The sequence below is a fragment of the Grammomys surdaster genome, unplaced genomic scaffold (genome assembly GCF_004785775.1).
Source record: "Grammomys surdaster isolate TR1022 unplaced genomic scaffold, NIH_TR_1.0 136, whole genome shotgun sequence".
NCBI classification, from domain to species: domain Eukaryota; kingdom Metazoa; phylum Chordata; class Mammalia; order Rodentia; family Muridae; genus Grammomys; species Grammomys surdaster.
This window is the reverse complement of record NW_021604594.1, coordinates 7634234-7662040: the sequence shown is the minus strand read 5'-3', so window position 1 is coordinate 7662040 and position 27807 is coordinate 7634234. Positions and strand designations below refer to the sequence as shown.

The following is a 27807-nucleotide window of genomic DNA, read 5'->3' as shown; positions in this document are numbered from 1 at the left end:
GCTTTTAAGAAGAAACGACCATTAAAAAGATCATGTGTTAGTCTGGAATAAAATCTTTTTTTTTTTTTTTTGTCTAAAAGAAATGCGTGTTTGGATGGATATTTTCCTTTTGAATCAATGAGTTTTGACACAAGGACAAATGTGTCATGTGTGTGGGAGAAAGGACACATGAGCTCTTTGGGTTTACTTGAGAGTGACACTTCAGCGACCTGCACTGAATTTGCTGATGCTCTCTGTCCAGCTTTTCACCCACCTTCGATTCTGAGCTCTGCTGAAGTTTCAAGGTCTTCGTGCTTGCAGGTATACTGACCCTGGTCCTCTGCACGGACATTGGCAATGGTCAGCTTGTGGACTTTGTGTTCCACTTCTGTTTTTACTCTGCCTTGAGGTTTGAGGATTCTGCCATTTCTGAACCACTCGGATTTCACATTTGGTACAGAAAATTGACACGTCATGGTACAAGTCTGGCCTTCTTTCAAAGTAACATCCTGGAGATGCCGCTCCCACGCGGGCTCTGTGGCAACACAGGAATGAACACACAGTGTTCAGCATCAGTGTATCCAGATGTGCTCAGCATCAGCATCATAGGCAGAAGTGCTCAACAATGCTCTCACAAGGCTTTAAAATGGCTTCTAACTCACCAATCACAGTTAGCTTCGCACTAGCGATGTGGGGCCCACAGACCAGCCTGTAATTGCCCTGATCTTTAAGTTGACAGTTTTTGACTCTGAGTGTGTGCCGGTCACCATCAATGCTTATTTCGTATTTGTTACTGGGCTCCAGCTTTTCAGTTCCTTTGTACCAGGAGAGCTTGATTTCTGGGTAATTAATCTTAATGTCAATTTCAAAGATGGCATCATTATCTTTCAGAACTGTCTGATTTTCAATATCCTTTATCAAGGTGACAGGCTAGGAGAAGAAAGAATTAACACGTGTTAGTGTTAGTTATTCCTTCCCTATAATCCCCAGTGATAAGTTTGTACATTTTATTATTAACATAGTTCATTTTACCTCTGTCTGTGTCAGCCTTTGCTGAATAAATGACACAAGTTCCTCAAATTCCTTTTCATCTCTCTCTGACTTCTCTAGTTCCTCAATTTCCTGAGAGGAAAAAAAGTAATACATTAGGAACAAAAATTTGAATTAGCAGGTCCATGACTACGCTTGGCTTCCATTCCTTAAATTTTTATGTATATTGATGTTTTTTAAAGATTTATTTTTATTTATGTTTATTGGTGCTTTTTGAAGATTTATCTTTATTTATATGTATTGGCATTTTTTAAAGGTTTATTTTTCTTTTCTGTGTGTGTGTGTGTTTTGCTTGGCTGCATGATGCGCACCATATAAGTATGGTACTGGCAAGAGCCAGAAGAGGGCATCAGGTTCCCTGGATCCAGATTATAAGACAATTGTGAGCTGCCATATGGGTGCTAGGAAACCATTCTGGTTTCCTGGAAGAGCAGCCCATGCTCTGAACCACTGAAACGTCTCTCCAGCCCTCTGGTTTCCATTCTTGATGTTTGTTAGGTTACAGTAAGGTTTATAGCAGGTTATAGTAAATTGTCTCCTAGAAATTTGATGTCTTGAGAATTCAAGGCATTTGATTAATATGAAAGACATTTGGTGTCTCGAATATGGATTTTCCTTTAGGATAAAGCTGTGACCAAGGGCCATACCAGTCTGTGAGTCTCTTCCTCCTGACTCTGTTTCAGCAGCTCAAATGCTTGAAGGAGGCCCCGGAAGTCGGTAATGCCGTACATGCGCGCGTATTTCTCATATTCCTTAGGATCCACATTTTTGAGAAGCTCCATGATATCTATTTCCTCTTCTTCCCCAGATCCTTTCTTTAGTGCTGGAGTCCTAAAAGAAAAGAAAGTTAAAATCAATCATTTGCCTTCTGCTTAGGAGTTTGAGCTGTCTGTCATGACCCAAGATGGTCTGTCTTGGTATCTTCCCTCACTATGCAACAGTTTAATGCTCTTTATTAAGAAATAAATTTTTATTAAGAAATAAGTAAATTTGATAAATTTGTGTCATAAAGTTATAAATAAATTAAGAAAAATAAATTCTTTGTTAAGAAATGAATTTTACATGCTAATTTTACCACTTTGACCAAACAATAAGTCAGTGTGGTGGTAGAATGGGTTAATATTGGGCTATTGTTTTATAGTGTTGAACTCTGATCAGTGAGTTGAAGAGAGGAAAAAAATATAGAAACATGTTCATTAACCTTATAACCAGGAGCTCAATTAATTATAGCTATGTGAAATATCAACTAAAAACTTTATTCAAATATCACATTATCTAAAAGAACTGTGAAAAGGTGAGTGATTCAATAATTCAATAATTATGGTGAAACACAAGTTATTTTGAAATTATTGATTATGGAAATGCCTAAACTAATTAATGTATGAAAGCTGTAGCATTAAAAAAATCTTCATAAAAGCAAGTCTTTCAGACTTGGACACATAGTATTTAGGCATTTCCTTTTGCTTGAAAGCTTCTAGATGTATCTTATTCTGTTTCTTATCTTCATTCTGAAACAAATCCCATCACTAAATTCCACCTAAACATGATCAACTAGCTCGTCATCCACTGATGAGCCGTATAGGTTCTCTAATACCATGAGTCTTCTAGCACCAGGCCCATGGCTCCTTAAGGACCCTCTGTGAATAAGAAGTCCTCTTCACAGTTCTGACAGGACTTACTTTTTCAGCATTGCGCGAAGGTCACCTTCAATCTTCTCTTGCTTCTTTCTTTCATCCACTTGTAGGTTGACATTGCTTTCAATTTCACCGTGCTTGTTAAAGGCAACGCAGCGGTATAAGCCAGAATCGGTTTTTGTGGTGTCACGAATCTCCAGCTTCGATTCATCGCCCTTTTGATGGATAAGAATGCGACCCCCTTGGTTCAGTTGTCTCCACTTCCCTTTCGTCCATTTGACATTTGGGATCGGGTCACCTCCAACTTTTGCAATAAATGTGGCAGTGGTTTCTAAGGAGTGGTGAAAATAAATGTATTAAAAAATCAATCTTGCTGAATTGGTGCTCATGAAATTGAACCCACAGCACATAACAGGCTATTGTACACATACTTTCCACCACTCTGATGCTCTGAGGCTCTGACACAAAGAAGAGTTTTCCATCCACAGCGGCTTTCTTGGCTGCTGGGGCCGCGGCTGGTTTTTCTGAAACACACATTTCCATGGTTTGTTAGTTTAAAAACTTGAAAATTGTAATACATATTCTGGTGTGTAATACAAACTTTAAGAGCTTTAGGGTGTGCTCCCCAAACTCACTAGCTATGAGTTATTAGTGACAAAGCAGTTTCATAGGCAGTCATTCCAGTGACGGCTAAAGGAGGTTGAAGTCTAATGGATCACTAGCATTCAGTCTGGAATTTATAGACTTGACCTTGACCTTATTGTATAGATTTTTTTCTAGGCTATGACAGCAAGCTCCTTCACATCACATCACCAGAGCATCATTTTGGGAACTACACTGAATAGATCCCTGTGGATATGCTGTGAGGGTTTCAAGAATGAGGCTGTTGATCTCTAGGTAACTTTAAATACTTTGTATTGACAGTCTTTCCATTAAATCACTGGATACTTTCACTAGGAGGACTACATATTACAAATGGCACAGAACCTGGGTCTAACACCTCTAACTCCATTCTTATTTAAGTTATAATTAGCTAACCACCATGGGCAGTTTCTGTCGTCATGTGCATCACACTTTCCGGTATCTGTACCTTTAATGGTCACTTTGCACTTTGAAGTGTCACTTCCAGCCACATTGGAAGCTTTACACACGTAATCTCCTGAATCTGGTTTAGCCGTCTCCTTGAGTTCCAGCACGGCTGTCCCGCTAGCAAAGCTGAAGCTGCATCTCTCCGAAGGCTTTATCTCCCTCCCAGCTTTCAACCACTGGATCCGAATGGGCTCAGATCCCTGCACATGGCAGCTGAGCTGCACAAAGTCACCTTCGCTGGCTGTTACTGGGGTAAAGTGCTGGTCAAACACAGGTGGCTTCTTAGGCTCTGGAATTGAAAAGGCATTTTCATGAGAAGGACAGAGAACATAGAGCCAGGGATATATTATGTTTCACAAAAGAAATGTACAAAGGGCACAACAGTTTCCCCCAACAGGTGATAGTGGACACTGTGGTGGACGGAATTATAAGTCAGAATCTGTTCCTCTTTGAGAAGTTGTTAACATTTGTTGGGTCAAAAAAATAGAAAAAAAGACAGATTTAAAAACAAGCAAAGAACAGCTGCCAAGCTGTCCACAAACCAACACAGCATCTGTGTCCTGATTAAGCTCCGCAAATACTACGCTGGTGCTGGTGTCGATGTCTGCACAGTGTGGCATGATTTTGATTATTTTAAAACTACAGGCAGCAGCGTTTTTACCAAACTTTAAAACCTAAAGGCTTATGAGGGCATTCCCCTCATGTAAAGCAGTAATGATTATTAATGCCCATGGAAGAAAGCCACCATCGGAGTTATGGAGACACCCAAATCTTAGTGGATATTATTGATGTACAGTTTTAGATTTTTAAATACATCTACAGTTACCCTAAAAAAATCCAGATCTAGACCAAAGAAAGTAAGAGTTAAAACTTAGTGTTCAAGTGAAAATAAACACAGGATTGGGTGACTTGATCAAATGGACACCCACAATGTCATGTTCTGTCACAGTAATTGAGACTATAGCTAAAATAAGTCAACATCCCTGATTACAACTTCTGCTATTGACTGCTTTAATAAACCACTACATAAATGTAGACTCAGCATTCCATAGAAAGTGTCTATCCAACAGCAAAGCCATCGTGAGAATAAGCCTCCACTCAAAATAGACTTTCGATTTTCATGTATGCACTGAAACTAGATGCTTTTGGTTTTATCATATAGATGATAATCTTCAAATTTGTAGGCAAGACAACTCAGCAATACTGAGCTGTTTACAATAGTAACCTACTAATGATATTAGCTCATCCAGTACACTCTGAGGCGGCCAGCAGCTCCCCTGTGCTGATCATTCCATTGCTTTCCCAGAAAGTGGGCTTGTGCAATAATCATGGTAGTCTGTAAACTTTTATCTGTCTAAAGTAATTACAGTTAGAAAACCATGTACAGGAGGTTTGAAATGATGGAGACTGCTTCCTTAAAATAAGAGCTTTGTGTTCAAGTATATCTTTTTACAATATATAATATTCTTCTATCCAAATCATGGTTTTGGATCAAATTTTACCATTTTGAATGGGATTACTATTCAACTGTAGGCCAAAATATAAGAGTAATAAATATTAAAAATTATTATTTATAAACAAAAGGAAATGTTTCTTATTGTATCTGGGAATAAGCAAATTAAAGTGTAATATGCTATGATTTCTTAAAAAATGTTCAAAATAAATGAATTTCATTGAAATACCTGTCACCTGTGCACACTTGTCAAAAAGGCTTTGGATTCTAGTTATGTGAGAGAATTTGCAGACACAACTTGGAACTCTGACATCTGAGTCCATTGAATAAGTGAAATCTACCTTGGGGGGGATCACATAACAAAATTATGAATAATATGTTTTTCAGCAAACATGTGGAATTATGGCAATCCATTAAATAATATACATTTTTGTTTGATGCTCTACACTTAGCATATATTTCAGAAGTGCATGGTAGAATGTGAAGGAAAATATACCAGGCCAGAGCTCTGAAGACAACTAACCTTTGATGACTATGGATGATGTACACAGGGCAGAGCCTGCGTCATTTGTCACCTTGCAGGTATATAAGCCTGCATCGGCCATGCTGGCTCTCTTGACTTGCAGCAGCAGTGCGTTGTTCTTGAACATGATCTCACAGTTAGAGGTCGGGTGGATCTCTACATTATTTTTGTACCAAGCAACGGTGATGGGCTGGGACCCTGCCACACGCCCTTCGAGTTTGAATGAATTCCCTTCTGTCTCTTCTACTGTCTCAGATAGTTTTTTAGTGAAACTTGGTGGGATGAGGCGCTCTGTAAGAAATTAACAAGATAAATGAAAAGGATATAGAGGTACATTATTACTATGAGGCTTTCAAGAGAAGAGAGTCCTGCTTTAATTAAATATCACGGAGAGCTAGTCAAATCCAGCATAGCAAGTCATGCTCCTGAGTGACTCCTCTTCCTACAGCTAATTCTTGGCTGTTTTTTGCCACATGGCAGATTGAAATGATTCATGAGCATTTACAGAACCAGGGATTTGTAAGAAGAAAGACTTGGTCTCATGGTTGAGGATGACATGTCGGCTTCTAGGAAATACAGACTGAATGACATCAGTTTTTCCTTATGAAAACTTATTGCCTGGTAAACATTTTCATGTTACTTATTTTTAGATGTGACCTAGAAATCTAGCCATTGTAAGAGGCCTGGTGTTATTAAGGCTACTAGGTTACACTCTCAAATGACTGCCCTCCATTGGACCCCATGCAAAATAAACTCTACCTTTTATATTAAGTTGGGCTGTGCAGGAGTCTTTCCCCACTTCATTGACAGCATAGCAGGTGTACTGTCCAGAGTCACCTTTGTCCACTTTGACAATGGTCAGGTGAGCACTGTTTTCCAGGTAGCTGATCTGGTAGTTTCCACCACTTCGTATCTCTCTGTTGTCCTTGGCCCAGCTGACCTTGATGGGCTGTGTTCCTGTGACATGGCATTCCAAGTCAGCACTTTCTCCCACCACAGCATCCACAGGCGCCAGTGGGATGTCAAAGAAGGGTGGATTCTTCCCCTCTACAGAAAGATCACAAGGACAAGGTTTCAGGTTCCAGACTTGGGCTATCCCATGGAAGAAACAGCAATGTTTTCTTTAAAGTTTGTATGTGATTACAAAAAATCCCATTATAGCAACAGACGTCTAAGGATTCACGAACCTGTGAGGATGAGTTTGGCACTTGAAGAAGCAGAGCCGATGGGATTTGTAGCAGTGCAAGAGTACTGGCCTGAGAGACTCCTGTCTGTCTTAAAGATGTTCAGAGTGGCAATGTTGTCTAAAAATGATGTTTGTACATTTGGGCTGTCTTTCAACGGTTTGCCATCTTTGTACCAAGACACCGAGATGGGCTCAGACCCACTTACAGCACATTCAAAGACCACTGGCAATCCCACGGTCTCCTGCACATCTCTTAGTTGTCGAGAAAAGGATGGCGGAAGTTTTTGCTCTGTAGGGACAGGATTAAAGCAGTGAATGCAGCTGGATATTTTAAATTGAGTCAGAGCCGTTCTGCTGATGTACAGGAAATGTCTTTAAAAATATGAGAGGGTATTAAGAGGTCTCGAATTAACTTGGAGTTGGAAAAGTAGCATGTGGGTTCTTGGAGAAAATGCTTAAGTAGGAGGTACAAAGCAAAACAAAACAAACACTCAAAAGTCAACAAAATGTTGATCAGCTAGAGGCCTGTCTCTGGCACCCAGAAGAAACTCCTGCTTATTAGGTCACCTTCTAACAACCTGAATTAGACTGGGTATGGGGTGAATTTAAAAATGTAAGTCACTTGTATTTCTTTAAGTTTTATAGAGGTAAATGGTAGCATGATCTTTCCAAGTGAACATTTGATCATCTCCCTGTATACAAAGAGCATAAAAAGAGAGGGGCCAGATGTCACAGTCCAAACCACCTATAATCTCAGAGGCAGAGGTAGGAGGCTGGTTCATGAGTTGGAGTTCAACCTATTCAACCTGGTCTACCTAGTGAGTTTCACCCAATAAAGGATATGTAGCAAGAACCCAAGAAAAACAAGCTAAAACAACCAATCACTCAAAGAAAAAAGGTGAGTTGCTAAATCTAACTGGAATTACTTAAGCTAAAAAAAAAAAATAGCATTTTGATTTTCCCCTCAAGAAGGCCCTCATTGGGTATTTTAAAAGTTTCAAAAGAAACATTGATTCATTGCTTTTAAAATATTGTGCTCACCTTGAACGGTTAGGAAAGTTGATGAAGAAACTTCTCCTACGCTGTTTTCAGCCCTGCAGATATATTCTCCACTGTCGTTGCTGTCAACCTGGGTGAAAACCAGTGTAGCAACATTGTTCTTAAAATGCATTTTGCAGGTGGCAGTGGGCCTCAGCTTTGTATCTCCTTTATACCAGGAGACCCCAATTTCAGGAGTTCCAGCAAGCTGGCATTGTAGAGAGGCAGAGTCACCAACCGTGACCTTCACAGGCTCCAACTGCTTGACAAAATATGGTGGTTCTGCAGCAAAAGAGATAAGCAGCCATGAAGGACCAGTCAGGACCACTGCCTGGGTACGAGGCTGTGAATGTATAATCAGAACAAACCTAGTATCAGGATCTGGGCCGAGCAGGAATCCTTGCCAGAAGCGTTTTCAATGTAGCAGTTGTACTGCCCCGAATCCTCAACAGTGCTGCTCAGAATTTCTAGAATCGCTGATTTTTCAGTTGTGGTAATATTACACCGTTGGGAAGCAGTGACATTTATGCCATTTTTCTTCCATGTAACAGAGATTGGAGGAGTTCCAGAGAAGGTCCCTTCTAGGATCAGGGGCTTGCCTTTCTCTATGCTGTAATCATTGAGTCTCTTCACAAATATGGCTGGGGCTGGTGTGAACAAATTGATAAAACAAAATCACACACACACACACATACCCAGGCACAGCACATCTGACAGCTACGTGAGATTCAGTTGTATAAACAGAATTGCAAACCAACCTTTTACAAAGAGATGTGTAGTACAGGAAGCCCTGCCAGCCTCGTTACTAACTATGCAGGTGTATTCTCCGCTCTGGGATGTGTCGACATCAAACAGCTCCAGTTCAGCCACTGAGTCCTGCAGAGACACGTTGCACCTGGTCCCAGGCACAAGCTCACTGCTACCTTTGAACCAGCTGACAGTGAAAGGAGGTGTTCCTTTGACAATGCTTGTGAAAGTGACATTACTGCCAGTTAAGACATCCATTGGGTCAGGTTTCTGCACGAAAGATGGTGGCTCTAAATAAAGAAAACACAAGTTGGGGAGATTTTTAACGTGGGTAGACTGTAGGCTCAGTCCCGTGTGTGGTGTGGCTGTATGTTACTGCATTTTGAACTGACCTCGCACAGTCAGAGGGGCACTACACTCGTCAGAGCCCGCCACATTGGTAGCTATACATGTGTAGTCGCCAGCATCAGCTTCCTCCAGCATGTTTACAGTCAGGGCACAGGTGTTGTCTGTCAGCGTGGTCTGGTACTTCCGGCCACTGCTGATCTCATTCCCGTCATGGAACCAGAGGACAGAGATTGGGGGTGACCCATATACTTTGCACTCCATCACCACAGAGGAGCCAGACAGACCATTTGTCTCTTTCAGTTTTCTTGTGAATGAGGCAGGGATAATTCGGTCTGAGAAGGACAAGAACAAACAAAGCAAGGGGCGTCAGTTATAAAATGACTTAGAGAGAATTGACCCTTTCATGGGACATCTTTAGATCTGTCTGGCTTTAGATCTGTCTTTTGAAAATTCCCTGTGTGTTGCTGATGGGATGATGCAAGGAAAAGCCCGAGTAAGTATGTATAAGTTGGCTTTGTAGAGGGTCTGCTCTTTTTGTTGTAATGACTCCTTCATGCTGACTTTTCTAGAAAAGCACTTTCTCCCCCGCCCACCATCCAAGCACAGGTTTTACTTCTACAGTGCTCTTAGAGATTCTTCCCAAAGAAAGGGATGCAACTTTGGTGGTTTCCTTCTATTTGTCCAAGTTCTCTGCCTCTGACCCCACTGCATCCAATGATGTAAGAGGCACGCTGCCCTGTGAAGATGGAGCTTCTCTCCTATCTAGGGCAATTACGGTCTTCACTGTCGTAAAGATGAATACACAGGCCACCAACCTGAGACTTGAATGGAGACTGTGCAGCTGTCTTTGCCGACAGGATTTTGCACTTCAAAACTATACACCCCACTGTCACCAGGTACCACATTGATGATTTTGAGGCCCGACACTTTGTTGAAGAAGCTTATTTTGTATTTGCTGTCACTTGTGAGCTCCTTTCCATTCTTAAACCACTTGGTACTGAGCTCGGGTGTTCCAGATACCGTACACTCCAAGGTACAGGTGTCTCCTGTGGTCACCTTAATAGATTCTGGCTTTTCCACAATTGCAGCAGGTTCTGAAAGAGGTGGAAACCACACCATCATTTAAAGTAAAACTGAAGAAAGAAACTAAAGGAAGCACAGACCTGTGTGCATTTCCTGTATTCATTAGAACACCCTCTTTACTAACCAAGCACTGACAGCGTGGCGTAGCACTCCTGCATCCCAGCATCATTTTTGATTTGGCAGGTGTATTTCCCAGCATTGGCTGGTTCTGCTCTTGAAAACTGGAGGGTTGCGATGTTTTCAGAATAAGAAATCCATATGTTGTCACTTTCTCTAACAATTTCCCCTTTATCTTTGAACCACGCCACTGAAATTGGCTCAGCGCCTTCAATTGTTGTCTGCAGCTGGACTTCTTTGCCAATGATGGTAGAAATGTCACTGAGCTTCTTCACAAATTGTGGTGGTGCTGAGGAGAGGAAACAAGGAGACAGGGCATGTACAGAACTGATAGTATTTCTCTCACGTTATGAATGTGAGAAATCACCTTCGTGGTAATGTATCATTATCAATAATATATAATTGTTATGTACATATTTATCTATATATAGGAATGTAGTTATAAATACATATTATATGCATATATAATATATTTATTATATATATACAATATATGCATTTAGTTAGTTAAAAAAGGAAGTAGACAGAGCATGGGGGGTTTAGATAGACTAGATTGTTAGGATAAAAATAAACCCCACACAATAACTAAGGTGGGGGTACAGTATTAAAATTAGAAGGAGACCAGTAAGCAGAAGAGAATGAAATGGCTCTTACCTTTCAGAGTGACAGAACCCACACAGGTGTCACTCCCAACATCATTTGTGGCTTTGCACTGGTATTCCCCGATATCTGCCGTGTCTACGTTCAGGATGTGGATGCTTGTGAGCAAATTCTCAGACATAATCTTGTACTTCTTCCCACTCCTGAGTTCTCTCTTGTCTTTGTGCCAAGAAACTTGAAAAGGAGGTGTCCCCTGAAGCTCACATTCAAGGTGAACATCAGCTCCTTTCAGTGTCTCAACGGGAAAAGGCTTTTTGCGGAACACGGGTGGTTCTAGAATTGGGGAGGGACAAGGAGGAGAAGAAATTAGGATGAGCTTCCTATTTAGACCAGGGTAAGAATTAGCTTTCTATTCCATTGGGATTCCCTCCCCCTTTTTATTATACTCTTGAACAGTTTTAAAGCATCGTCAGGAGAAGAATAAAACTGAATGTAGTGAACTGTACAGGGGCTGATGTTCATAGTCGGGGTGGAGCGAGGCCTGACCTTTAACCTTCAGGGAGGTGCTGCTGCTGGCGCTTCCTGCTGCGTTGCGAGCCTCACAGGTATAGTCCCCGCTGTCTTCCACACTGAGACTGTGCATCTCTAGGATGGCCACTGAGTCCTCAAATGACATTCTGAATTTACTGCTTTCTTGAATTTCCACCTCATCCTTATACCACAAAACCTTGATTTCTGGAGAGCCGCCTATTTTGCATTCATATCTTGTTGACTCGTCCTGCTTCACAATCCGTGATTGGTCTAGCTTCTTAATGAACCTGGGGGGTTCTAAGGAACCACAAGGAAAAGCACAAGGCAAGGGACAGAAAAGACAGGTATGTTACAAGAGGAGGTAAAAGAAGAAACCTGTCAGAGTGGCCTTCATCTACAGGAGACAAGTTCATTTGATGTAGTTTACCGAAGGCTAGTTAAGTGATATCTAAGTAGAAAATCCCTAAGTGAAATAAGCTTACATTTGTGAACACCTATAATCTAACCGTGGCTACAGGATGAAGAAGAAGGCCATGCTCTCTACTGTGCAGCCCGTCCCCAGAAGCAGAATTATCTTTGTATGCTTGAGCCCACAGCCAACATTACAGAAACCCTCTGAGGTTCACAGGAGGGAGAGACTGATTGCCTTGTGTGTGAGTCTGTGGGAAGTTATAGCTTCAAAGGTATTCATTATGTACCATACACAGCCAAAGCAAAAGGGATCCCATATCTTAAGATTTTAAAGTACAGTTATCTCTCATATGCCTTCAATACATATATCCCTTCAACTTCCACCATTTCCCTGAAGTAAGAACAATGTTCTTAAATGTTCGTGCTCACAGGTAAAAATAGTTAGTTGTCTCACAGTGCAAATGGGTCTTGAACACTAATCTAAATTTTAAGATATTTATGAACTACTACTTCAAGAAGCTTAAAAATACTAAAATTGATTAGACAGCAGTCTGTGCAGGTAAATCTATAAATCTTGATATTCAGCTGTGAAACATAACATATTCTTACATAACATTGGCTGTTGAGGTATTTACTTCCTATGAGGCAGGCATACATAAGGATATCTTAGCAATCTGGAGCCCTGCTCGGCTTCAGGTACATACATACCGCTTCTCCAACAATGCACTTAGCAACCTGAGAGTTCACCTGTATCAAGCTGCATGTTCACTGCTCTTCAAACAAAGTCATGGTGACTTTGGTCTAAGACTCCCTATCAACTCTTAATAAACCTCCCTTTTTGTGGTCAAATGCACCCGGATACATATCCTGGAACTAGAGGCAGTGAGTCAATTTCAGCCTTCATGGATTTGGGGTGCATGTTCACTAAGGCAAATTGTGTCCTGGAGAAATCCTTTATTTGTTCATATACATGATAGGGCATGTATATGATTATAATTAGATGCATCTTAGGAATGGACATGCACACTACATTAGGGCTTACATAACCCATGCCTATCAACCATAACAAAACTATCCATACCCCAAGCCTAGAAACCGTATTTTCTTCTTCCTGGCCCCATAGACAGAAGCCCTAAGCAGTGACCAGGGGTTCCTGAGTAAATAGCACTCATTGTCACTGTCATCTTGCAGGGTATCAAATATGGACTTTTGCGTGTCCATGTAAAACTCCCCTTTGATACTTTGCTATTTGTGTGTGCTTCTTCAATTCTTTGAACAAGATGCCAAGAACTTGGAAACTCCTGGTCCAGATGACAAGCCTGGGTAACACCTACTCCCCTGACTTCTGCTATTAATGAAGCATAGCTGGCAGTAGAAAAGAAGTTAGCCTTACAGTTGACATGATTCTTCTTGAAGTACTTGGTAGTTTGGGGTGGTGCTATGTTTAAGAGGGTGATGGATTCATTAACTTACTAAGTACTGCAGAAAATTACTTTGAAGTAATTAAATATTTTTCCCTCTGATAACTTTTCAGGCTAGGCTTTTGATATAATCTAGGGGAAATTTTTTGTTCATTTTCTCCTTAGTCTTTGAAAATATATTTCCCAGTTAATGCTTTTCTAATTTTCTACTTTAAAAACAAATTCAAAATATTTTCCCATTTAGAAAATGCTGGATTTGCTTGTGACCCCTCTGTTCCTTCTTCCTTCCCCCTTTTTTCCTTCTTTCCTTCCTTTTCTTCATCTCATTCTGTATTAGGATATTAGGGCTCCAACCTGGCATGTCCTTGTACATGCTAAGCAGGCACTATACCTTCCAGCTGTACCCCATCCCTCATTTGATCATTGTTTCTAATTACTGCCACCACCACCACCACCACCACCACCACCACACACACACACACACACACACACACACACACACACACTCTTCAGGCATATCCCCCATTCACATTTCAGAACATAGATAAAGTGATAGAGATCTTGGCACTTCACTCTAAGGAGTACCTTGTACACCAAGTTGAGCAGAACAAGAGTCCTTTCCAGCAACATTGCTCGCGTAGCAGGTATATTGTCCAGCATCACCTTTGGCTACTTTGAGCACAGTCAGAGTGGCAGTATTTTCAACCAGAGTCATCTTGTAGTTGCCTCCAGGGCGAATCTCACGGTTATCTTTAGCCCAGGTGATTTTGATCGGTGCTGTTCCAGTGACATGACATTTAAATGAACCACTTTCACCAAGAGCAAGGTCTACTGACACAGGCTTTAAGTCAAAGAAGGGAGGCACTTCATGTTCTGGAAAGAATGAAGACCAACATGGCGAGGTCAGTATCCATGCTCCAAGATTAGGAATTGAAACCAAATACCACAACTCCTTTGGTGGCCCAAGGAGGTGAAGCTGCATTATGATGAAGAAGAGAATATGATGAGTTACCCAGCTCACCTGAGAGAATAAGCCTGGCACTGGACGAAGCAGTCCCAAGAGGATTGGAAGCTGAACAATTGTACTGACCAACATGGCTCTGGTCAGTTTGCAAAATCTGAAGAGTGGCAACGTGATGAACAAAAGACATCTGCAAATTAGAATCATCTTTTAAAAGTTCGCCATCCTTGTACCAAGACACCTGAAGAGGTTCTGAGCCATTGATTCGACATTCAAAAGCAACTGGGAAGCCAAGAGTCTCGTGAACATCTTTCAGCTTTCTTGCAAAGGAAGGTGGAAGTTTACGCTCTGGAAAGAAGTTATAGACAATCCTTATTTGTAACAGCATGTGTCTATCCATGAAAAGCTCTTAATAAAATGGGTTTGTCAGCCCACAACAAGACTTATCAAGCAAAGCCATCATCACCTTTGATAACCAGCACTGCGGAAGAAGCAACAGCCCCCACACTGTTTTCTGCCTTGCAGGTGTACTCTCCCACATCACTGTGGTCCACCTTGTTGATGACTAAGGAGGCCACATTGTTTTTGAATTGCATCTTATATGCAGGAGCTGATCGTAGCTTTGTATGTTCCTTATACCAAGAAATTCTGATTTCTGGGGTTCCATCCACTTTACACTGTAAAGTTGTGGGCTCTCCAATAGCTGCTTCCACATGTTCCAGGGGTTCGATAAAGTAAGGTGGTTCTAAGGTACAAAGGATGACAAGTTAACGCCAACTAAAAGACAGCGTTTCACGGGAAGAGGCAATAGGAAGAACTAGCTGTCAACACACCTAAGACGGACACAAGAGCTTCACAGATGTCCTGTCCGGCTTCGTTTTCAATCAAGCAGGCGTACTGTGCGTAGTCCTCTATTGTGCTTTCAAGAATTTCCAGGATGCTCGATTTTTCTGTTGTGGTGATGCCACAGTTGGGAGACTGTGTAAGAGGGTATTCGTTCTTCATCCAGCTCACAGAGATAGGTGGTGTGCCAGAGTAAGTCGCCTCCAGAACGATAGGGCTACCTGTCTCCACACTGGTATCAGCCAACCTTTTCACAAAAGTGGCTGGTTCTGCAAGGAGAAAATAATGAGGGTTGAGTTGTACCTTCGAATGGAGCATCAGAAGAAGTTTAAGAAGTAATGGTTACTGGAGAAATGAGTGAACCTTTCACGAAGAGATGCATGGTACAGGAAGCGCTGCCAGCATCGTTGGTCACAAGGCAAGAATAATCTCCACTCTGCACCGGCTCCACCTCCAGGAGCTCCAGCTCAGTGACAAAGTCTTCTAAAGAAATGGTGCAAGCCTCCCCTGACACCAGCTCCCTGCTGCCCTTAAACCACTTGACCTTGAAGGGAGGAGTGCCTCTAATGACACTGGTGAATGTCAGGCTCATCCCAGGCAAAACTTCCACAGAGTCAGGAGTTTGTTCAAAAGACGGTGGTTCTAAAAAGCCCCGATAGGAGGGAGATAGAAAGAAAAGAAGTGTTTGTTACTTAAAGAAAAGGAAACTAAGATGGAAAAATGAAAACAAAGGCAGTGCAGGCTGGACAGTGGAGAGAGAAGCAGAAGAGCATCCTTGTACACTGACCTTGGACAGTCAGAACTGCAGAGCTTTCATCCTGGCCAGCTACATTGGCAGCCACACATGTGTATGTGCCAGTGTCAGAGGGCTCCAGGGAGCTCAGAGTCAGAGTACAGACGTTATCTGCAAAGCTGGACTGACATTTGGGACTGCTAATGATCTCATTTCCATCCAGAAACCAGCCGACTGATATTGGGGCTGAGCCTGACACTCGACACTCCAAAACCACAGAAGCCCCAAGCGAGGCATTTGTGTCCTTCAGCCTTCGGACGAAGGATGGTGGAACAACTCGGTCTAGAGAAGAAGAGTTTCCATTTAGAAAGGAGCTTTCTTCTACTCCCACCCCTACTGGTGGGGCTATCTTTATCAAAGCCTCTTCGTACTCACCTGAGACATGGACAGACACAGTGCAGCTGCTTTTGCCAACACTGTTTTTCACCTCAAAGCTGTATAAGCCCTTATCGTTCATTTCTGCAGAGGGGATCTTAAGGGAAGCCAGGTTTCTGACAAATGTAATGTGATGTCTGCTGCCTGAAGATAGTTCTCTACCATCTTTGAACCACTTGGCTGAAAGTTCTGGAGTCCCAGCTACTACACACTCCAATGTGAAGGGATTTCCAGTCGTGACAGTCATGGGTTCTGGTTTCTCTACAATTCTGGCTGGTTCTAGAAGAAAAAGCATATTGCATTGAGAACAAATTCACCTTAGTAGATAGTTGGATGAGAGTCATATCTTCAGGAAATGATTATAGAGCAATTGTCTTCTTTGTTTTCTGAGGCTCTGCTTCACTACTAACCTAGGACAGTCAGGACCGCTGAGCACTCTCGCATCCCAGCATCGTTTTTGATTTGGCACACATATTTTCCAGAATGTGATGCTTCTGGACTTCCCAGTTGGAGAGTTGCGATGTTACCAACGAAGGAAATCCTAACGTTTTCACTTTCTCTGATGACGTCACCTTTATCTTTCAGCCAGACAACAGAAATTGGCTGGAAACCTTCTACCACAGCTTGTAACTCCACAGGATCCCCAATAAGGGTGGACACGTCACTGAGCTTTTTCACAAACCGTGGTGGTTCTGATGAAAGAAATGCATGTTTAAGTGAAAGGCTGAAAACATACCGATGTAAGTTAATAGTTAAAGCAGAGACAGGAAGGAAGAAGCACATGTTTATGTGTGTGTCTATGTATACAAACCTTTGAACTTGACAGTGCAAGAGCACGTGTCACTTCCCACCTCGTTAGTGGCTTTGCAGTGATATTCCCCTATGTCAGGGGCTTCCAGATTAAAGATATGAAGACTCGTGTCAAAATTTTTGGAGGTGATTTTAAATTTCTTGCTGCTCCGCACTTGCTTCCGATCTTTAACCCACACCACTTCAAAGGGGGGCGTCCCTGAAATTTCACACTGCAGGATCACATCAGAACCTTTCAGGGCTCCGACTGGAGGAGGCTTCTGGGTAAAGGCAGGAGGTGCTACCAGAAGAAAAGAGGATGAGCAATGAGAGCAGCTGCTTAACCCAAAAGAATAAATGCTATGAGCATCTACACACTTTTAGGATCTAGAGATATTAGCTATGAATAAGAGATCAATACGAGTGAGTGGAGTGAATAATGGCAGCACATGCTGACACATGAGATTCATAAAACGTACTTTTAAGAGCTATAAGCTTTTAGATTTGAATCTTACAAATTCATTGATTGAGTCAATAATAAAAAATGTTAGTTAGATGAGAACTGGTTTCACAAACTCCCGAGGAATACTCGATTTTATCTAACTGTCAAAAACCCTCAGGCTTAAGTCCAGCCTGATCCCATTTCTGGATATTTGGACAGCCCAAGACCTTGAGACCATAAGGAGTCCACTGAAGAGAAGGAAGACAGCAGAAGAGGGGGTCTAACCTTTAACTTTCAAGGCTGTGCTGCAGCTGGCATCACCAACGCCATTGTGAGCTTCACAGATGTAGTCTCCAGTGTCCTCAGCACTGGCTTCATTGATGGTTAGCAGAGCCACAGAATTCACAAAGGACATGTTGTATTTCCAGCTTTCATGAAGTTCGCTGTCATTTCGGAACCACACAACTTTGATCTCTGGGGAACCACTTATTTTACATTCCAGTTGGATGGATTCTCCCTGCTTCGCAACTTTTGAAGTATCTAATTTCTTAATAAACTTGGGAGGTTCTATTAAACCAAAGGAAACAGTCAGTAATGCATAATCATTTGTTAAAAGGGTTTACCCTTAAAATTGAGAATCCCCAAAGTTTAAATTTTAACAGACTTACTATTGAGAATGAACTTTCTAATGATTTCATGCTAAAATAAGTTATCTTTTTTCCTACTAAGTAATTTAAAATATTTATCAGAGAATTTAGCTGATAAATTGCAGTCTGGATATATGAGGTAAAATAAACTGGCTAATATAATTATATATTTGATGTAAAATTTGTAATGATAAATCAGGGTGTTATATAGCAAGAAATGATGTAAAGGAAGAGTGAATGGTTGAAACCATAGTCAACAAAGTTCAATGAAAGAATGCTCACTTAAGAGACAATGTAAAGAGAAAGCAAAACTTTGGTTACTATTCCTCCAACAAGTAGGCATCAACTCAGATACAATTATTAGTTTAACTCAAAAATTTAAAAACTCAAGACAGATGAAAATGGTGTCTCACACCTGTAATCCTAGATCCCAGGAGGCTGAGACAGGAGGATTTCTATGAGTTACAGGCCAACATGGACTATATAGTAAGACCATTTCTCAAAAACAAAAACAAGACAAAACACAACTTCTTTCTCATCTTTGGCATTACTGAGAGATCGAACCCATGGCTTCACACATGGGAGGCAAGTGCTCTCATACTGAGTTATAGCACCAGCCTCAAAATAGAAAACCTAAAGACACTCAGAGGACAATACACAAACACATGAAACAACAAATCTTGGCAAATGCTCTGCCACGATACCTTTCACACTGAGCTGAGCAGAACACATGTCCTTGCCAACATCATTGGTGGCTTGACAAGTGTATTGACCAGAGTCTCCTTTCCCCACTTTAAGAATCCTCAGATGGGGAGTGTTGCCCACACACGTGATAGTATAGTTTCCTCCAGGTCGGATTTCCTTGTTATCCTTTGACCAAGTGACTCTCATTGGTTGAGCACCAGTCACATGACATTCAAAATCTGCACTTTCTCCAGCGATAACATCTATTGATACTGGCTTGATATCAAAGAAGGGTGATTTCTTAGGTTCTGGAAGATTAGAGAAAAAGGTAATGTGTGTAGGTATATACACACTTTTGGCTGTCTTTGTTGTTTTCGTCTTTACAATTAAACAAAAAATATCAGGGTTTATAAAGAGATCAGCATGAGCACAAACCTCTTGCTGTTAGTCTAGCAGTTGATGACGCTGTGCCAAGTGGATTGGAAGCCGAGCAAGAGTACTGGCCAGAGTGACTCAGGTCAGTGTGCAGAATTTTTAATGTTGCCACGTTATCCGCAAAAGACATCTGTAGATTTTCATCATCTCTTAAAAGCACCCCATCTCTATACCAGCACACTTGGATGGGTGCAGAGCCATTTAGTCGACAAGTGAGGGTAACTGGTAACCCAACAGTTTGCTCAATGTCCTTTAACTGTCTTGCAAAGGAAGGTGGGAGCTGGCGTTCTGTAGGAAGACAAGTTATATCTGAGGCATTAGTGGATAAAATGAGAAAATCCCCATAAAGATAAAGGAGTTCATGAGGGGAAAGTAACTTTCTTAATGTCTAAGATAAAACCATCACCTTGGATTCTGAAGATGGTCTTAGACGCTGCCGTTCCTATGCTGTTCTCCGCCATGCACGTGTACTCTCCACTGTCGTTGATGCTTACTTTATTAAACACCAGCGTGGCCACGTTGTTTGTAAAGTAGGTCCTGTATTCTGGAGTTGACCTTAACTTGGTGTCTCCTTTGAACCAAGACACTGTAATTTCTGGCGTCCCAGCAACTTGGCATTGCAAGGAAACTGAGTCTCCAACAGATGCCTCCAGAGGTTCTAACTCCGTGACAAAATAAGGTGGTTCTAAAGAAGAAAGGCTCACAATCAGCCAAAGGAATCTCAGGAGAGCAAAGGACCCACCCTGCATGTCTGATAAATCCAAAATTCTTAAGAGGGTAACATAACACACCTAATGTAGATACAAGAGCATCACAAGCATCTCTTCCTGCCTCGTTTTCAATCTCACAGGAGTAGTGCCCTGCATCTCCTTTGGTGCTGCTCAGAATCTCCAGGATGCACGTTTTCTCCGTGGTGACAATGTTGCACCTTTCAGATGGAGTTATGCTAACACCATCTTTTTTCCAGGTGACAGAAATTGGAAGTGTCCCAGTATAGGTGCCCTCCAGAATTATAGATTTCCCTGGTTCTACAGAGTGATCACTTAACTTCTTTACAAACGTGGCTGGTTCTGATAAGTGACAAACATTGCAGTTAGACACATCATAAAACCATAGAAATGTCAGAAATCAAAGCAAGAAAGAGTGAGTATGTTTGGCAAACCTTTCACAAAGAGATGCGTAGTGCAGGATGCTTGGCCAGCATTGTTAGAAACCACACAGGTGTATTCTCCACTCTGGGATACATCGATATTAAATAATTCCAGTTCTGCCACAGTGTCTTCAAAATAGATATTGCACCTGTCTCCTTTCACCAGTTCTCTGGCGCCCCTAAACCAGCCGACCTTGAATGGAGGGGTTCCTCTGATAACACTTGTGAAGGTTATGTTTTTGCCCGGGAGGACTTCCAGGGGTTCAGGTTCTTTCACAAAAGAGGGTGCCTCTACACAGACATAGAAGACAATGGAAGGATCCAGTAAGCTCTGCACTTACTTTCAATTTTGAATAAGAAATTAAGACTACTTTAGATGTGTGTCAATCTGGACATATGCCCAGAGAGGAACTGCTAATACATGTCATGCAAAATTGACTGTGTGTCACTGACCTTGTACAGTCAACACTGCGCGACACTCATCTGACCCAGCCACATTAGCAGCCACACATGTGTAACTGCCCATATCCGATGAGTCCAGAGAATTCAATTGCAATGTGCAGACGTTATCTGAAAATGTCGTTTGGTACTTTGCTCCACTGACAATCTTAGTTTTCTCATGAAACCAGGCAATAGAGATAGGAGATGATCCAGCTACTTTACATTCTAAGATGCAAGAGGTGCCCAGGACACCACCAGTATCCTTTAGTCTTCGTGTGAAAGAGGGGGGGACCATTCGGTCTGCATGAGGGAAGATACATGATTTGTGGTGACTTGAAAGGACAGAAGAGAAGTGAAAAAAAAGAAAGTTCATAAGAGAAATTTGCATACGCAAGCAGATGCAAATGCAAGAACTAACCTGACACATCGACCACAGCTGTGCAACTGCTTTTTCCAACATTGTTCTGAACCTGGAACGTGTAGGTGCCTGCATCTTCCTTTTCAACTGAGAGAATTTTTAAGGAAGAGATTTTGTTGTAGAAGCTAAATTTGTGTTTTTGGCTGCTGGTCAAGAGCTTTCCATCCTTATACCATTCAACAGACAGCTCCGGAGTGCCAGCCACCTTACACTCCAGGGCACATGTCTCTCCAACAGTCACCGTCATGGACCCTGCCTTCTCTACAATGACCGCAGGCTCTGAAATGAAACATGAGATGCATCTTTGAAAACCTAGACCTTCCTTGCATCTCCTCTATGAACTGCACTAGGATTATTTCTCCCAGTGATGATTACATCATCATCTCGCTTGGCTTTAAAATGTGACTCCATAATTCTATACATTCATAAAATTATTTGCATTCATTAAAAACATGTTTGGACATTATTCAACTCCAAGACAATTCGGGCAATGTACACCGGACAATCTGGCTTTTAAAAAGGTACAAATTATATTTATTTTGTGAGTGCACATGTGCTCTTGGTGGAAGTATATGCCGTGGAATGCATGTGGAGCTCAGAGGTTCAAACTGGCCCCAGGGATTGAAATGGGGTCCTCAGGCACGGTGCTAAGCACCTTTACCCACTGAGTCATCTCACTCAACCCCAGAAAATGTGTCTTCATTACACTTGACCCTCTTTAGAGCAGAGGGTCCCTGTTAAACGAGTTACTTAGTGTTTTTTCCCTCTGTGCTAAGTTTCTAGAGAAGGTAGCTTGAAAGATCTCTTCACTTTCTTTCTTATCACTGGACTGAAATTTAATATGCCCAATGATGACAGTGCATATCTTTCCTTCAAACATTGATCTTTTGTCAGCTTAGACACTACTGTAATACGGTAGTATACGTAAGAATAGAAGAGTTCCAAGTGGTTCACATTGAAACAAGAGATAGTCAGGATATTTGCTCCACATGAAAAAATATCAGTGCACACACAATAAAACAACTAGCTATCATTTGCCAGAATCACAGGAATCAGAAAGACTTAAGATCAATTGGGCCTTTCCCCCTAAGCCTTCCAAATACTGAGGCTAAAATATGGTTCTTGGAGAAATTCAGAATGATAAGATCGCATGGCAGTCATCCCAGTGATTGCCTCCAAATGCTAACAGAGGACTGCTGTACCTAAGACAGTCAGCGTGGCCATGTTTTCCCTCACGCCACCGTCATTCTTGACTTGGCAAATGTACTTCCCAGCATTAGCTGGCTCCGCTTTCGCAAACTGCAGAGTTGCAACGTTGTTGATGAAAGAAATTCTAATGTTCTCGCTCTCTCTGATCACTTCTTCTTTCTCTTTAAGCCACTGGACAGAAATGGGCTGGGCACCTTCAATGGATGCTTGCAGCTCAGCAGGCTCACCAGCCACCACTGTAAGGCTGTTCAGCTTGGAAATGAATTTTGGTGGTTCTGAACAGGAAAAGACGAATAGAGATTGCTCAAAAAGCTTTCCAGGTAATGGGAAAGAGGACACGCTGAGCATTTGGCACATGCCTGTTATTTCTGTCATGCACAGAAACTATGCTCACCTTTTAACTTAATAGCACAAACACAAGCATCACTGCCCACTTCATTTTGTGCTTTGCAGTGGTATTCACCAATGTCTGTAGATTCCACGTTGAGGATGTGAATGCTGGCATGGAAATTCTTTGATGCGATCTTATACTTCTTGCTGCTTCGGAGCTGGCGCTTGTCTTTGTACCACACCACCTCAAATGGTGGTGTTCCTGAAAGCTCACATTCAAGGCTAACTTCAGTGTTCTTAAGGGTTTCTACTACAGGTGGAAAACTGCTAAAAACAGGTGGTTCTGTAAAAAACAAGAATGTCTCATGAGTTGGGCTATTTGATTTCCTCCGATGGAAAAAGGTTTTCTATTTTTCAATCAGAAGCATGGTTTAAGATGTTATGTGTAGGCAGCACTATCACTTAAGAGCTTTTATAACATAATCAGTTAGATAGGTGGAAAGCCAAGATACATCTTAGAGGACACAGTTGAGAAGTTCAATGTGCTGGTAATTTTGGACTATAATGATTGATACAGAATTTATAAATGAACAAATATATCAATAAATAGGAATTTTATGAACTGTGAAATTTTGCCTCAGAGAATAAAAAAGAATATCATTTATGCTTTACAACAGAGGTATCTAAAAGTTACAATAACAGCCATGATCTGAGTCTTCCATGTCAGGAAATGGTTATTCTAATAACTAACTCACATGACAAATGTAAGCATTGTGGCAAAGCATGCTAGGAGATGGCCATAGAAAATACTGGCACTATTTGCACCACAGTAGAGTTATATTTTTAAAGATAGGAACTGATTCTTGATAAAGAGGAAAAATATTTTTGCAACTTTAAGGATATAATATTAAAACCTATAATCTTTATACACTGTATCATTATGGTACAGATCATACTAAGGATGCTGATATAGTTGTAATGTGATTGAAATCAAAAGATTAATTTAAAATTTTCCTATTTACTTTTGTATATGTGTTTTGAAATATATAATTCAATGCTTGGTCACTGTATTAGGTGATCAGAATAATACTATTAGAATTACAAGAAAAGCGTCTCAAAATGACCACTTGCATGTAAAATAAACTTAACAGAAAAGGACACTCAATCAGGGACATATGTCTATATTTGGGAAATATTCTGGCTTTGAGATAGAAACAATGAGAGCAGTGAAGAAGTCATGAGACCCAGGGGAGAAGGTGATGGGTTTCTATGAATGAGAAAAAGAAAGATATTTCTACCTTTCACTATAACCTTGGTACTGCAGCTGGTGCTGCCAGCAGGATTCTGAGCCTCACAGATAAAATCTCCACTGTCCTCTGTCCCAAGGCTGTTCATCTGTATGACCGCCACTGAGTCAATGAAAGTCATCTGGTATTTATCGCTGGCTGTGAGCTTGTTTTCATTTCTATACCACACAACTTGTATTTCTGGAGATCCAGTAATCTTGCATTCCAATCGTGCGGAGTCACCTGCTTTTACTATTTTGGAAGCTTCTAATTTCTTTACAAACTTCGGTGGTTCTAAAGAGTCAGGAAAAGGGACATTATGAAAGAAAAGCGACAAATCACAAAAGTTCAACTAGGCAATGTGCAGCAAAGGGGGAGACAGGCCAAGATCTGTGAAATATACTCTACTGAGTTAGGAAGCTGCATTGTCACAGAATACACAAACAACGGAGGAGGCATGAATCAGACAGGAATGTAAGACAATCAAATTTGCACACCTGTCACAAGCAACATTGTAGTGCAAGAGTCGCTACCAACGTCATTGGTAACTTGGCAAGTATACTGTCCAGTCTTGGAAGCATCCACTGAGTAGAGGTTTAAGAAGCTGGTTGACCCTTCCAAGCCAATAAAACACTTAGGTCCTGAGACAAGTTCCACATCATCTTTAAGCCATTTAATTTTGAACGGTGGTGTTCCTTTCAGCACAGCCTTAAATTCCACTGTAGAATCCGGTATAGCTTGCTGCCTCTCAGGTTTCACTAGGAAGCTTGGTGGTTCTACAGATTTCAAGAAAGTCATATTTAGTTATGGCCCCTGGAGCTCAATGACTTTTATGGACATGTAAGAAAACAACTCAAGAAAAGAGGTAATGATTAAATATTTCTTGAACCCAATGAATGTGACTAGAAAGAAACAGAATTATTAAGATTTTTACCTCTGAGGATATAAGGTTAAGAGTGATATGTTTTAGAAATGCCTATAAAGAAGAACTTAGAAGAGACCAACCAGCTCTGACCTTTCACAGTTAAGATGCCACTGCAGGCATTGTCTCCTGCTACATTGGACACCTTGCAGGTATAATTTGCAGTGTCTTCTAATTCCAGATTACTAACTTCCAGTGACACAGTGTTTTCATGACACACAAGTCTGTATTTTGCACTCGTAGATATTTCTTTTCCATCTTTAAACCACTGAGCGTTGATAGGAAGTGATCCAGAAACCTTGCACTCCATGTGGATAGAAGAACCCAGAACTTTATCCATTTTGGTTAACTTTTTGGTGAACGATGGAGGAATATCTTGGTCTATCCAAGGCAAACAGCAAAAACACACCCATTAGTCGGTTGCTACTCATCTACAAGGTCTATGCTATAAGTTAGGGTGGTTGGTGGGGGCAAAGGTACACACCTAGGACTCTCAGGTAGGCATCACAACTACTGCTTCCAAAGTCATTCTCCACCTTGAATGTGTACTGTCCACTGTCTTGCTTCATTACTGACTGAATCCTAAAACTGGCCACATTATTTTCAAAGCTCATTGAAAAGTATCTACTGGGTACAATTTGCTTTCCATCTTTAAGCCATTTGACTTTGAGTTCTGGAGTTCCAGCCACCACGCACTCCAGGGTGACCGGGTCTTTCTCGGTAACGTCCACTGACTTAGCTTTCTCTATGATTTGAGCAGGTTCTGTAGTAAGAATGAAAATGTCCATACATTACATTAGTGATTCTACTAGAACCCAAATGTGCCCATAAAACTTTCTCTGTAAACCACTATTTCAAGGGAATAGCTCACCAACCTTGTACTAAAAGGAAAGCGTAACATCTCTCAACTCCTGACTCATTCTTGGCTTGACATGTGTATCGCCCACTGTGCCCATTGTCTACACTCCGGACTTGAAGTGTGGCCACATTGTCCTCAAAAGAAATATGGACATTGTCATTTTCCTCAAGAATTTGGTCATCTTTTAGCCAGGTTATAGAAATAGGAGGTGAGCCTGCCACGGTGCTCTGAAAGATGGCGGAACTCTTCAAGACAGTGGTGACATTTTCTATCTTCTTGATGAACGATGGTGGTTCTGTGATTAAATGAAACAGTGTTTCAAGAAGAGGCACCTTTTAACTCCTACTCATTACCTATAATTAAAGAACACTCAGTATTTTGACTTGGTGGCTGGTCCTAGCCCATGACTGACCTTTCAAGGCAACCCGAGCACTGCAAGCACAGCTGCCTCCTTCGTTGGCTATGATGCACTGATATTCACCAATGTCTGAAGGGTCACACTTGGTTATATGCAGGTAAAACACTGACATTTTCTCAGACATTGTGTATTTTTTGCCACTCCTAATTTCCTTGTTATTCTTCAGCCAAGTGACTTCAAATGGAGTTGTCCCCATGACTTCACACTCCAGCTCTACGTCGCTGTCCTTTACTACATCCACAGGCTCCAACTCCCTGATAAAGGTGGGAGGCTCTACAGAGTCAAAAGGAAGACAGAGAGTAGCTTAACTCACGAGAAGCTGCGGGCCCTGCAGGCAGCCTAGCTAAAATGTGAAGCAGATTCCATAACGAACCTTTTACTTTTAGTTCGATGCTGCAGCTCGCAGTGCCTGCATCGTTTCGAGCTTCACAGACATAAGTTCCACTATTTTCAACCTTGGCATTAGAAATCTGGAAAGTGGCTAAACCATCCACAAAAGAAATGCCGTATTTCCTAAGATCTGTTATTTCATTCCCATCCAGATACCAAGAAACTCTGATTTCAGGGGTGCCTGTTATTTGGCATTCAAATGTTGTTGACTGTCCATTCCTCAGCACTAACACTGGACTGGGCTTCTTAATAAATTGAGGAGGTTCTAAAGATGAAGAAAAAAAAAGAGCAGCATGCTGAATGGTTTTTCAAACAAAACACAATAAACCAAACTATTTTCTTAATGAACTTTCCCTTCCCAAAGACCAGTTAGGCACACAAGGGAAAAGAGATGCTCTAGAGACCAGACCTTTTACAAAGATGGTGGCTTTACTGCTTGTCGTGCCAACATCATTGGTTAGCTGGCAAATGTAGGTCCCAGAGTCAGCAGCTTTGGCTGAGAAGAGTTCAAGAATGGTGGAGGTGTCATCCTTCCAAACTGAGCGAGCTGCCCCAGGGTGCAGCTCCTTGTTATCTTTAAACCACTTTATTGTCATGGGTGCAGTGCCACCTACAAGAGCCTTCAATTGAACCCTCATGCTGGGATTCACATCTTGTGACTGTGGCTTTTCCACGAAGTAAGGAGGTTCTGGGATGAAAGAACAGGAAGCAGAAGAGAGACAGATTTATGTTAGAACTTAATGAAGAGGGAATTAAGAAGTGTAAGGCAATAAAGTTTGGAAAGGTGGAGAGAAAAACTGCCAACCTTTGACGGTCAGGTGACCACTGCACTGGCTGTGGCCTGCCTTGTTGGTAGCAGAACAGGTGTATGTACCAGTGTCTGTGCCTTCCAGCTGACTGATCTCCAAGAAGGCAGTATTGTCGTGAAAAGAGAATTTGTACTTGTCACTAGCTGAGATTTCTTGGTCGTCTTTGAACCACTGGATGCTTATAGGATGTGATCCAGCCACTATACATTCTAAGTCAATAAAAGAACCTTTAATGCTGTCCATTTTTCTCAGTTTTTTGGTGAATGAAGGAGGTATAATAAGATCTAGCCAACAAAAAGCAAGAAAAAGTTAGGTTAATCTCGCTATTTTTGTCCTCTCTATTAACATTCTCTCTCTCTCTCTCTCTCTCTCTCTCTCTCTCTCTCTCTCTCTCTC

General features: G+C 41.5%; 1 protein-coding gene across 1 annotated transcript in view; it reads right to left on the bottom strand.

Annotated features, from left to right (window-relative positions):
* Ttn (titin) overlaps positions 1-27807 on the bottom strand; it is a 263679-nt gene that overhangs the window by 162314 nt on the left and 73558 nt on the right. Inside the window, 46 exon segments of the mRNA XM_028763034.1 lie at positions 254-514; positions 642-909; positions 1012-1101; positions 1677-1860; positions 2709-2994; positions 3095-3187; positions 3754-4041; positions 5729-6019; positions 6488-6775; positions 6916-7203; positions 7956-8234; positions 8321-8599; positions 8711-8989; positions 9092-9379; positions 9863-10141; positions 10255-10536; positions 10902-11180; positions 11394-11675; positions 13796-14083; positions 14232-14519; positions 14638-14916; positions 15005-15283; positions 15378-15656; positions 15802-16089; positions 16183-16461; positions 16593-16874; positions 16994-17272; positions 17699-17980; positions 18765-19052; positions 19180-19467; positions 19586-19864; positions 19971-20249; positions 20342-20620; positions 20783-21070; positions 21189-21467; positions 22391-22672; positions 22792-23070; positions 24026-24307; positions 24511-24789; positions 25029-25316; positions 25420-25698; positions 25811-26089; positions 26207-26485; positions 26586-26867; positions 27012-27290; positions 27408-27695. Coding sequence (XP_028618867.1) covers positions 254-514; positions 642-909; positions 1012-1101; positions 1677-1860; positions 2709-2994; positions 3095-3187; positions 3754-4041; positions 5729-6019; positions 6488-6775; positions 6916-7203; positions 7956-8234; positions 8321-8599; positions 8711-8989; positions 9092-9379; positions 9863-10141; positions 10255-10536; positions 10902-11180; positions 11394-11675; positions 13796-14083; positions 14232-14519; positions 14638-14916; positions 15005-15283; positions 15378-15656; positions 15802-16089; positions 16183-16461; positions 16593-16874; positions 16994-17272; positions 17699-17980; positions 18765-19052; positions 19180-19467; positions 19586-19864; positions 19971-20249; positions 20342-20620; positions 20783-21070; positions 21189-21467; positions 22391-22672; positions 22792-23070; positions 24026-24307; positions 24511-24789; positions 25029-25316; positions 25420-25698; positions 25811-26089; positions 26207-26485; positions 26586-26867; positions 27012-27290; positions 27408-27695 — 12483 coding nt within the window.